The following is a 13,309-nucleotide window of genomic DNA, read 5'->3' on the forward strand; positions in this document are numbered from 1 at the left end:
TATCAAAAATTCCCTGAAATGGCTTAAAAAAAAAAAATGGTCCCATCATGGCCTGTTGGGTTGGAAAAGCTTGACACGTGTTCTTTGGGGTACATGCTTGGTCTAGCTGAGGCACATGGAAAATTAAACCAGAGCAGTTATCTGAATTTAATCATGGCTGTGGGCAAGCAGAGTATTTGGGTGGTAGCAGTCTTTTGCCTTACCAAGGACAGCCTGCTAAAAGATTTAATTTTCCCCTCGCAACTGGGTTGCTGACATTGGAGTGGAAAATAAATCAATGTGCTGACTGTGTGAAGAGCTGGGCACTGAAAAATTCCACCAAAAAGGCCTCTATTGAAAGCTGAGAAATACACAAAGCTTGGGGAGAATTAGGAAGCAAGCCTGCTGGTTTATAGAAGTGCAGTAGGGGCATACATCTCTGGTCTCTACAACATTGGTTTATATTAAGCTTTATTTTAAGAGTGATGATTACATTGGCTGTGTTTCAGTCCCAGCGCCAAAGATGCCAAATAAATATCAAATACTCTCCAGGGCTTCCTACCACCCCTACCCACTGCATTTGAACCATGCAAATTAGACAGAATTGACATTGGAATGCTTAAGTCTCGGGGAGAACGATGTATTTCCCATCCTTGGGGCATTTTTCATGCTGTTTACATGAATACAGACATACTAGGCATACAGTGCTAATTCAATGGGTTACAGAATATTCAGCACGCAGGCACGCATACAAGGTACTGGCCTGATTGGTAAGGTCTAAATGTGAAGTTAAAACCATATGAAATCACAAGTAGTCCATACTGAAACCAAAGGACACAGCCATGCCACCCAGGGCCTTGAATAGTCTTGAATAGTTAAAAGATGGCATGGATTCCTTCTCCATTATGAAACAGGAAAGTGGGGGATCAACATTACTGCCAACACATTGGAGGAATACCCATACAAGTAACATACGTGCAGAGGCACTTCCGTCTCCAGACCCCTAGGAACACGAGCACCATCAGTCATTGTGCCATCCCTGCAAGCTGCCCCAGCACTGACTCCTTTTATAGTCAGGCAAATCCAGAACCACAGAAGCCTTGCCTAGCTGAGGCAGTGTAGCACTTTTTAAATCCAGCACGGTTTTTTCACAATGGCCTGTCCCGAGGCAGTGATGCAGGGATGCAGGGATCTGCTGTGATCAAGCAGGAGGGGGAGACACAGCCTCAGCTTTCCTCCAGTTCCCCAGGAACACAGACTTCTGCCCTCCTTTTGCAACAGGCCTGACCTGCTGCTCCTTCCAAAAGGGGTGGACACGCAGCTGGTCCGAGGGGAGGGCCATGAAAAACAGCTCCTCTCCTCATAGCAGGCTGGCTGCAGCCTCACAGCAAAGCCACAGGGCTGGTCCTGCCACGAATTTGGTTCACATTCTTCACTCCCTCTGGTAGCCACTAGGCCACACGGTCTCCTTCAATCCATTTGCATTTTATTAGGTCTTTTCATGCACCAAGGGACAAAAGAACAAGCCACTTCCTCCCACTGAGCTCTCATTTCACACTTCAAATGGGCTATACTAACCTTTATGGTGCAGCAGCTGCCAGGGAGGAGGGGTGGGAGGCAAGCAGAGCTAGGATGACAGGACAAAGCAGCCTCAGATCCTCTCCCAGAAGCCCAGAGGAACCAAAATCAGTCAGAGCAACACCTCTCCCGCCTGCCCCAACCTCAGGGGCACCCAGAACTCTGCAGCCACCTGAGTGGCATTCAGCCATGCTTTCTGGACTCACCTCCCACCCCCAGTAGGTGCTGCTGAGTTAATAGCCTGTACCATGTCCGTAGTCAGAGCATCGAGTAAACTGGTAATAAATTCAACTTTCTTCCCTTCTGGGCAGCCTGCAGAAAGAAAAGAGGAGGTTTAATGCAAGAATACACAGGCTTAGTCTCCTACCCCAATTCAGCGAGGATCAGTCAGAACCTCCTTTGTTTTTAAGACAGCAACAACCATCAACACAGTCCCCAAGGAAAGCCAGAAGAATCCCTCAGTGGGTTTCTCGGTATGGAAATTTGTCCTGCAGCTTTTGTCCAGGCACATGCAGGGTCATCAACAATATCTGGCAGGAAGACTGTGTGGTTAGCTTTATGGTCTCACCCAGTTCTCTACCAGCAAAACCACAGGGATGTGCTGGAAGTGCCTGGCAGACAGGAGTTCCCATGGTGACACTTGCAGAGAAGTTTACAGAACTATTCATTACCTCCTGGATCATCTTCTGAGGCAAATGTGGCTGTTCTGAGGCCCTAATTGACAGATTAAAGTATCCCAGAGCACAAGGCGAGGTCTGCTGCTTGCACTCTCATCTTCAGGCACAGAAAACATTGCCTACCACAGTAATTCATTCTTTGCATGATCGCTCTACATAGGAAATACGTCAGGCTGAGTTGGTATGTGGTAGTCACCCCCAGTCACTGCTGGCTTAAGCAGGACAAAGTGGGTTGAAGATGAGCTTTGTAACCATTTCCATTACTTAGTGCTGAGTCTGTCTAGCTCTCCACCATCATAAACACAGATTGACAGAGCCTCCTATCCTTAACAGTGCCAGCCTGTTACAGTGAAACTCTCCATCTCCTCACCTTTAAAAGGCAATCTATGCTGTTTCCTTGTTTCTTAAAGTAAGCTTCCTTTACTACCCCATGTACACTGTGACAACTGTTCTAGTCTGGAACAAACTAAGGTAGAAGGTACCAAGATCAGGTGTGCTTAACTTCAACACACTGCTGTCAAAACTGTTGTCCAAAACCCATCACCTCCCAATCTAATTGTCTTCTCTTGATGTGACAGAGCAGCCACCACACCCCCATCCCCTCACCTCTTTCCCCCATACACCATGCACTACCAATTATTCAGCTGATTAGGGCAGCAGACATCAGCAAACAGCCTCCCACAGCAACACTGAGCAATGTCAACACTTTCTACTTTTCTTGAACAAGCAAAGAAGAACACGTACCACAAACAGAGCACTAGAAACTTACTGTACAGCCCTGACAGCTGAAAGCAGCTTGCAAATGGATCTGACAGAAGTCCCTCCTTTTCAGTATTACAGTCTCTGTCCTCTGCAATAGCTAACCAACAGTCCCTAGTCTGTCTCCATATTATGTACACTACACATGTGCACAACCCTCAGCACTCATTTGGCATATGGTCCAGAAAACATCAGCATTGTACTGGGTAAGCTGCTATTGCAGCCAGAGAAGACCACTCACTTAAAGGAGCTTTGTGCTGAGGTAATGAAAAGGCTGAAAAACTACTTGCTAGAAGTCATCTCTCTCGACTCTCAGCATCTTACCATCTGCAAGAATCAGCAGTTTGCCATTTGCTATGTACAAGCAGCATTTCCTTCCTTTTTTCATTTTTACTTTTGGCCACAGTCATGACAGGTTGTGAAGAGCGTATGTGTAGGTGTGCAAGGATCTGAACTTATGTCTTTCCCACCTGGGCCTCTGCAGGGTCTCTTCACACAGGCCAAGAAGCACACTGCCTGCAGAGCCTGGAAGCGCTCAAGGCCAGGTTGGATGGCAAAATATAAATCAAGGAGCAGTGGGAAATAAAATGTATCCCAGGCACAAAATGAGAAATAAAGTCCAGCTCAGTGAGAAGCCATCATGAGGTCGGGCACCTTAGTGTACACCATGAGTGCTGTCCTGCCTGTTCCATGCAGCCAGTGTAAGGGAGCAAATCAGTCCACTGGCAATTGTACATTTATCCTCTTTTGTGACTCAGGGAGCCTCAAGCTGCTGAAAAGCCCTGCTAAACAGAAAGGATCTTGTCCTGGTCAGGCTTTAAGGAACATTCAGTGCCGAGCCCATTCTTCCCCCAGGGTATCTCCAGGCATCCTGGTTTCTTCTCCTGGAAATTCTAATCCCAGAAATGTTTTCAAAGGGCCGACAGGCAATAAACACACTCAGGACACACCCAGCCTTTTCCAGTTCACTGCTGAAACTGGAGGTGATTTTAAGAAGAAAAAAAAGCCCAGAATAAACCCCATGGTAAAGCACGCACTGTAAGGATTATCCCCTATCTCCTCAACGATATCCTTGGCCTATTAAGAGTCCCAAGGTGAGACAAGGTAAGAAGGAAAACAGGATCTTCTAACCTGGAAGTTCTCTGTCCTTGAAGGGATCATCAATCTCTGTGCTCTTCGATCTGGCATCGCTTTCACACACTGGGGTCTCATACCTGAAAAAGAACAGCAGAAGCTAAACTATGTAACACAGGTTTAGTATCATCACATGGTCACTAACCACTGACTATTCTGATCTGGAAGGGTCCAGCAAGGATCATCAAGCCCAACTCTTAAGTGAGTGGCCCATACAGGGATCAAATCCACAACCAAGCAATTATTGGCACTATGCCTTGACCAGCTGAGTTAATCTCAGGGTAAATGGGTTATGCCTTGTTTCCTTACTCTAGGGGAAACCAATAAACCTCCAGAAGAAATACCACTCTCAAGCATCTGACTGTTTATAGACAGTCAGCAATAGCAGCAGAATTGGAAATAGAAAGAAGAACACTGAAGTCCAGCACCAGCTATCAACTGAAATCCACAAACAGCACAGGGCCCTCTTCCAATTCTTGTGGGCATAGGGTGAGATTTTTTTTCAAAGCTGTCCATGCTTTGCAGAATAACTGTATCTAGCTAAGTTTAAGTACCAGCTCTTACTGGCCTGTTTTTGGAATTTGCCAGACCCACAATTTGTTTCCAGACTCCAAGTGAGAAAAGATTCCTCAGGTAGTTTCAAGATAGAGAGTAACTGAAAAAAACCCAAAAAAACAAACAAAATAAAAACAAACAAACAAAAAAAAAAAAAAACCCACAAAAAGTGGATCTCTGGTTTAAAATCTACCCAAGCACAACAAGAATTCTTCTAATTCCCTACAGATCAGGATTCAAGTGGCTGCAACATGGAAGCATGAAGCAGATGATAATGCAGCAAGGACACTTGTCTTTTCACTGCTCGTGCCCATAATCTATATTCTTAAGTTAAGTCCCCATTCCTCCTAACTCACAAAAGCAAGCCAGAAGAAAAAAAAAAAAAGGCTGCTTTGTATGATACTTAACACAGAGAAAAGTATGGACAGTAGTTAATGTCCACCAACTCCTATAGAGAGGGAGCTGCATAGTAACACTCAACAGGGAGCATCACATACAGCATGAAACCAGTGTAGAGCTGACTGCTCTAGGGTGAAAAACTGATTTCATATTGCAGTAGTATTTTTTACATCTCATCTTCTCCTGCCAGGCACCTTCCCAGGCTTGCCTATAGCTCTCACCGAGTGGAAGTACCAGGCAGGGGACGTCCCGTGTCCACCAGGACACACCAGCAGTACCCAGTTGACTGGTGGCATTGCACTGGCTTGTAGAGTCCTCCAGGAGCACACTCGGGGATGACGATTCCCTCCCGGGGGTTCTGCCTGGCCTCTTCCAAGGCACTCTGCCTCTCCTGGTCACAGGAGTGAACTTTCTCTGGAAGACAGAAGGGAGGTTGGAAGAAAAAGAAGCAAATCAAGATCACTTTCCTCAGGTCAGTGGGATACGGGCATCCTTCACATCAGGAGCCCTTTGTGTCTGTTTCCTTCTCATCAAACATCTGTACGTCTACATCCTCAGGGACTGAGGGAATTCTGGGTTGAGAGCTTTCTCCTACATTTAGCTAAGACACAGCAAGATTGTGGTCTACAGACATTGACTGCCAGGTGCTCAGGATGCCAGAAACAGCAGGAAAAACTCTTCTTGATCACTTGGGTTTTAGAAATGAACTATCAGGTAAAAATAATTCATTGTTAATGCAGCCATGAGGTAAGCATTTCCCAGATTATGTTTTTGCAAGCTGAGAGATCATAAACTGTGACTTGTACTTTCCAGTTAAACAAAGGAGGCAAACACCCTGCCCTGCCCCTCTGTCTCTTTCTCCAGACTGCAAAACACTCCTCCCTCTCAATAGCACCTCACCATGATCCCAAGAGGAGCAGGTTATGTTTTAACACAGCCTTATCCAGTGCAGACAGCATCTGCACACACCTCAGCAGGGAACAGAACGGGATATTCCACTCAACCCCCACTGCCATCACCTCTCCAGCACTCTCCACTCTTGTACTCACCCGGAAAACAACGGGCACCCAGCACTGCTTTCTACTGAGTGGCAGGTAAGGCCCTGTCTCTTAATAACCTATTACAAGGGAAAGGCTATTTCTAAAGATATTGTCAAGGAGAACAGTAGTGGCATGCACCAAAGAAAAGGAAGAAGCCCAGAAGTGGCTTCTGCAGCCAGCCTGGCACACAGAGCACTAGCACTGCCCACAAAGGAGCGTTGGGTGCATGGACAGTGCCAGCCTGCTGCCTCTCACATGAACCAGCCATCCAAGGGGGAAGGGAAGCACAGAGTACCTGCAAGATGATAAGGCTTATTTGGCTCAACAGCTGGAAATTCTCAATCATAACTCTTAAAGTATTCTGGCCCTTTGACAAGTAGAAAAAATACTTCAAATTTGTAAACTACTGAAAGTATCATAGTGAGGAGAAAAAGGCAGTCAAGACAGCTGAAAACACATCTAAGTCTAGGGTAACAAAAGACAACAGTCTATCCCCTAACTTTTATCCTTAGGAGAGTGATAAAAGACAGAAGCAGGAAAAACAGCTGTCCTTCCCTAAATAATGTGCTTTTAATATAATTTCTATAAATAGGCCACAAGACCTGTAATTCCTTGCCATAGCCAAGAGCCACCTCAAGCCTTCAATACATAAAATGCTTCCCCTGACTGGCAATGACATCATTAGGTTCACCCCAAATTTGTAGATGTTTGCATCATCAGCCAGCAGACACTGCATAACCTCAGCGCCCTGCTCTCAGGACTGGCTTAGCACACAAATAACACGTGCTCAGGTTCCTTGTATTTTGTTATAGTTATATCTTGTATTTTGGTGATAAATTATGCTGCAGAGAGTAAGTTTTATTCCACATTTGGGGAACAGAAGGGGTGCCGATTCACAGCTTGGTAACAGCAGACACAAGAAGAAACTCCAGGTCTGCACAGCATCACCTGAGCACAGCATGCCTGGGTACCAGAAGTATTTTTACTGGTTTCTAATTGAACTGTAGCAGCTGAAAGAGTCTCAGAGAGCCCAGAAAGTCTCACTCCCCTCAGCATTTCAGATCACTGTTAAGGCTAGCAATGTGAAGGGCACTTGAACTTTGCCACATACAAACCCATACAATACAAACACAGAATAAAAACTTTTAAGCGTTGGTAAGTCTGACACAAGCAGAGAGAAACTTGACGGGGAAGGAGCAGAAGGGGACAAAGTCAACAAAAATTGAAAGGGAACTCAAGCCTCAGCTGATATTTAAGCTGACTGCACTGTGCTGACAGATTTCACATCTGAGGAAAAAAAAAATAAAATACTGTTCCCAAGAAGTACATGGACAAAGAAGTCATTGAACCAGAGGCCTGCCGGCTGCCCAACAAACCATTTACATCAAGGGCCCCATTTACCCACAGTCTGCTGACAGCAATTCACCTCTTGGCCATCAGGTGAGGCAAATCACTCAGGTGGCTTGGAGGAAGCAAAAAAGGAGGGGCAAAAGGAAGAAAAACTTCTGCTAAAGAGAACTACATTCCAGGAATTTTTCTATCTAAATCCCAAAAACTTCCCAGGTGCACAAAGTCAAACCAATATTTCTCAAGTCTTTTGAGTCTTGCAAAACTCTCAGTAAAATCACTCTGAAAAAAAATAAAGTGTGTTTTCTTTGTGTGTTAAAAACAAAGAAATATGCCACTTTTATTAAAATCAAGAGGAAAAAAAATTTCTTTAAAGAATTAGTACCTTACACAGAATAAATCTACATATTTACACATTTGTTCTATGCCATAAAAAATGGAAAAAAACCTCTGCACATATTCACAGAAATTCATGGGAATCAAATAGTCACACTTACTACTAGAATACATAACTAATTGGTAGTTGTTTCTGTTTGAAGGCTGTTTAAAAGCTGAGTGAAACAAATCCTACAGGCTTTGTTCAGTTGATATCAGATAGATATAATGATTCAAACTCTGCCTTTATCACCAGCATTCAGTAACCCACCATTAGCAATGGCAGTGGTATAAGTGAAACATCAGGGAGATCATACTTGACTCAGTTCTAATGTACATCTAAAAGTAGCTGCTATGGAAGTTCCTCCGTGCTTTACAGATTCCTCCTACTTCGTCTCATTTACATGCTGAAGAGTCCCACATGGTACAGTCCTTCTCTGAGTCCCTTCCAGATCCACCATGCCTTCCCTGAGCTGGAGGAGATCAGAACAGCAAACACATTGACTCTGACAACAGCCTTGTGGAAATTTCCTTCAGTGACATCTGTCTACTAAGCAGAATGTATTAACTAGCACTAGTCCCCAAAGAGACTCTTTCCTCCAGGCTACCACTCTAACAGCACTTAATTCCCTTAAAAAATAAACATTAATATTAACAGTTAGGTATTCAAAGCCAGAAAAATCAGCTGGGAAATCCATACCATCATCTTCCCTAGTCTGGGACTTGGCATGGACTGCATGCAGTGTCACCCTGAAAGATTGTCTCATGGGTAACAAAGGGACCATCAAATGCTATCCCAGCTCCAGGACACTGAAGTCCTCCTGTTCCAGTCAAACTGCTTACTGGAAACTTTGCTGTTGTTGCCAAGGCCAGGTTAATGAAGAACAGTGAAAGCCTATGGCAAAGCTAGAAAGTTTAATGCCAGGTATGAAATTAAGCTGTCATCTTAGAAACCAGCATATATTTATTATACATGCAGGGTACTTAAAAGCCTATTCCCTGTTAATGGGAGTTGCAGGCACAGAAAAAAAGGTTTTCCTTCTTTCCCTAAACTAAACTTTTCTTAGAGAAAGAATATTTAAGACAGCAAGTCAGTGGGACACAAACAGTCTTCCAAGAACAAATAATAAAAAACAAATATTCTACCCATTTATTTATTTATTTTAAAGTACCTTTATTTTAAAGGCACTGTCATATTCTACTGTTTTCTGCCATCCCTGCTTTGACTTGATCAACAGCAAAGAAACCAAGTAACACTTGTCAACTTGCTGCTGCTGGGGAGTGAAACCTCTGTGAGAAGAGCAAATCTAGATTTAAAAAATAAAAAAACAAAAAACAAATAAACAAAAAAAACAACAAAACAAAAAAAAAAAAACACAACAAAAAATACAAAAAAAAACCCCAATAGGGAATGTATACACACACAAAGGGAAGAGTCATTGGTGGAAAAACTGCTCAGCTCTAAAATGCTAACTCTTTGTTCCTTCTTACTTCTGACTGCATCAACCACTCATTAAAATACATTTTTAAAGTAGTGTCCCTGAAGCCATGAGCTATGGCAGGAAAACAGGTCTTGGACATCTGCAGATGCACATTATTTATGCAACAATTTTCCCCTAGTAATGGCCTTCTGAGGAATACATGGCCAGATTCATAAAAATGTCTCTCATTCCTCATCCCTTAAGTATACACATCCAAACATACATTTAGAGCCTGCACAATAAAAATAAAAAGGATGGATGAAGTAAGGGACTCGTGTGACTGTCTAATAAACTACATGGTTATTAAAGAGATGGGGTTTGTGTTTACCCCACAAAGCTGAGAACAGAGGGTGTCTAGTAGCATCCAGCCAAAGGTTTGTGCTTCCCAGTTCTCATGCTCATCTTGCAGGGCTATGTGCAGCCACTGGGGATGAGGCAGCCTCTCCCAGCTGCTCTCCTGCCTGACAGTGAATGACTCTCATTGCCACCAGAGCCAAAGCACCAAGCATCATTCACCGTGGCTGTGAACGATTATGGTGGGACACAGGGAATATCTGCCACCCAACCACAGCAGATTATTTTTTGAACTTTGCTCTTCTGCACCCAAATCTTTTCTGATGAAAATAAGAGGGAGACTATGGCATCAAAACCAACCACCTTGGAGAGATTCTTACACCATTAAGAGACAAGATTCTTTCTTACAAATCAGGCAAAAGTGAGGGTCCAACCTCCCTCTATGCTTCTGCCCAGTCCAAATGAACCCATGTGAACACCCTAACCCCAGAGCTACAGGCTGTACCAGGCAGGGCAGATTTCCTACTCTTTCTCTCACTTTCTCCCTCATTTCCTTTGACCAGAAATTCTGTCTGGGCTGGCAAACCTTTCCCATGGAATTCCCACAAAAAGCTTCAGTTTTAATGAACAAGCATTCATAACAAGGGGAGGAAAAGGTCTTTTACTGAAGAATTCTTGACCAATCCCCATTGTTAGTGTTGCAACAGAGACCTCATTTCAAAAAAAAAAAAATAAAAAATCCCCAAACACATCTCCCCCGATGTTTTTTTGTTCAGCTCCAAACTTTTTTCTCAATGAGGCATTAGTGCAGCACAGAACAAAGGGGAGCAGCATGGATATCTAGTGCCAAGTTCCTACTGACCTCCTGTGCCAACTCAAACATGAGGTCCAAGTATCTTTGTGCCTCAGTTTTCCTTTCAGTGAGGGAAAATGTTTGCCTGTCTCTCAGGGGAGCTTAATTCAGAGAGAGTCAATTTCTCATGTGTCTTTACAATGCTATGGCAGAGAACAAGAGTTTTGAACTAGTTATTTTACTATAGGATGTGCATCATCTTAAAGCTGCTTTTACATTGTATAAAGAAGCTCTATTGTGAACAGGACCCAGGTCCACTCAGGAGAACAGGTACCTCAATCCCAACAGAGCTTACAAAAGCTGTGGGCAGAAAGTAAGTTCAGCACAGGTCACCTCAGCAGCCCAAATCTGCATCCTTTCCTTCTCGGAGGGGAAAGAGCATTTGAAAAGCCTTAAGTACGCACATCACAAGTGCTGGCAGGACTAGCAAAGCAGTGAAGTAAATAGGCCCTTATTGCCTGTCCCCTGAGCAGGGCTGGGTGGAAGGAGGGAAACAACCCCTTCTGTGTTTACTGGGAGCACAATAACAGCTGAGCAAATACGGCTCATGGGGATAGCATAAATCTCTCCACACCTCTGTTAGTCATCAGCACTGATACCCACTCCACCCTGTTCAGTCTGGGATCGTGGTCCCTCCAGAGTTTTCTGGCTAATGTGAAGGTAAAAAGAAAAACAAACCTTGCAGGTGTTCCCATACTGTACCAGTTGAGCAGTCTTTGCTTTACCTTGGTACTCACTCAATTTCATTTCTCAAGGCATAGGCTACAGAGGAAGCAGATGTTAGTACATGTTCCAGTGCTGAACAAGTACAATGCAAAGGTTTAACAGGTGGGTTATAATTTTCAAAAATGCATTATTCCAAGTGGCTCATTCAACTTCAGCTATGCAGGAACGTGCTTCCCCTGCCATTTTCCTTCTGCTCTAAGAGATAAGGCTGCACTGCATTCCCACCAGTGTTAAATTATGAGAAGCCTGTTCAATATCTACCCTCCAGCTTGAAATAAGGAGGACTGGCTGAAGGAAGTACCATCTCACAGATTAGAGCAAACTTAGTGAGGGACATTCTGATGCACAATTTATGCTCATTTTGCAGAACCTGTGGAGATTGCATCCTACCCAGCTAAGTAAAGAGTGTGCTCCACAGGGTCCCCAACCCACACAGGGATAAAGAGTCACACCTGCACATCTTGAAACCTGTCAGTTGAAAGCTACCTGTCCTTGCAATTCTAACTGAATTGCGTTTCAGGCAGGCCTTGGCCTCTTTATACCATCCCATCTCACAAGCAGTCAGTCACACAGTCCTAGCCCTCCTAGAGCTATAGCCAGACCAGCTGAAGGATGGCAGAAAAAGAACATTTTTTTTTTTTTAATGGCTGTGCTGTATCATCCTGGAAAAAAACCTGCAAATATTTTCATGTTCATATGCAATGCATTAGAACTCTAAATAAATTCTAGTTCACTAGAGCATATTTTAAGTTGTGTCATTCTTGTAACCAAATGAGGAAAACGCAAGCTACATGCAATTACTACAAGACAGTTACCTAGCACAGCAGGTTAAGAAAAAGATGCTCTCCAAGACAAGAGATCTCAAAAGTTCTCTATTTTGAAAGCTATCATGAGACTTGTATCAAATTAAATGACCACTCTGACCAACGGAACAGAGCATCCAATTTACAGACTGAACTTCAGGAAAGAATTCAAAGTCACATTTATAAATGGTTTTAAATCAGTGTAATCACAGCTTACCATAACAACCAGCAAGGAGAAATCCAGCACATGGAAAGGAAATTACTGGCGAGACAGCAAAACTTGGAAAAAAATGGTCAGCAGCTTAGGTAGACCACAAAAAAAAAGGTCTACACATTCACGAATGACATTGCAAACAACAACAACAACAAAAAAATCAAAACAGGTAAATCCACCTGCGGAATGTAATGACGGGGGCTTCACATAAGGAACAGGCACGAGGTCCTGGTAATCCTTTAAATCAGCCCTGTGTACAAGCACTGGGCACTGCCCTTTGAGGGACAGAAGGACTGTTTAGCAAGAGGGCATGAAAGAAGCAAGGGGAGCAGGCAAAGGTCTATGAAACTTGATCTATGAGAAAAGGCTAAAAGAATTCAATTTGTTTAGTCTGGGGATGACATACAGTCTTCTGAGACATAAGTGCTGTTCTATTAAAAAAAAAAAATAGTCATAGATACTTTTTTTCTTTCCCCATGGGTAGTTCACATAGCAGACAGCTTACTTGGAGAAATGAGATTTAGGTTTGATATAAAAAAGCCCGGGTAGTTACCTGTTCACTAACTGGGAGAGGCAGGGGGAGCTGTGTTGCTATATTAGGAACAGGTTACATGAGTCAGAGCTGCTATTCACTGGATATAACCCTGGTTTAAAACGGGGAGAAAAGACCATGTGAATGTTTTTAGGTCTTTTTAGCTTTCCTCACACAGGTTGAGAAGCAGATCCTCAATGGTTGAGGCGATCTCTTTGCTAGCACAGACTAAAATATTGAAGATATTTGATCTGGTTTAAGTTTCCAGATTTTGGATTCCCTCTAATGCACCTGGCTTCCATATCCTTTATGACAGCTGTGCCAGTGCAGTACCTTCACAATGACAACAGCTTCCATAGTCTGCGCAGAGAAAGTTTGGCATCAAAATGCAGCCTCTTGGCTTCTTGACATCAGGATGGTTCCTCAGCAGTAGAAAAATATTTCAACCTTAGACACTGCCCTTGTCATTTGAGACAAAACTACACAGCCTGTGTTTTTTCTTCCCTAATGCCTCTTTTCCATTTCCCACAGTTTCTAAGCACTGTGAGCTTGTGGCATACCTA

The 13,309-nt window shown here is 43.6% G+C and overlaps 1 protein-coding gene across 1 annotated transcript in view; it reads right to left on the reverse strand.

Moving 5' to 3' along the window:
- Positions 1-13,309, reverse strand: part of SMOC1 (SPARC related modular calcium binding 1) — a 125,545-nt gene that overhangs the window by 19,673 nt on the left and 92,563 nt on the right. The window contains exons 8-10 of the mRNA XM_062495374.1: positions 5,303-5,495; positions 4,125-4,207; positions 1,764-1,869 (exon numbers count right to left, since the gene is read on the reverse strand). Of these exons, the coding sequence (XP_062351358.1) occupies positions 1,764-1,869; positions 4,125-4,207; positions 5,303-5,495 (382 nt within the window). The remainder of the gene's footprint in view (positions 1-1,763; positions 1,870-4,124; positions 4,208-5,302; positions 5,496-13,309) is intronic.

Source organism: Cinclus cinclus, chromosome 6, assembly GCF_963662255.1.
Source record: "Cinclus cinclus chromosome 6, bCinCin1.1, whole genome shotgun sequence".
Lineage (NCBI taxonomy): Eukaryota > Metazoa > Chordata > Aves > Passeriformes > Cinclidae > Cinclus > Cinclus cinclus.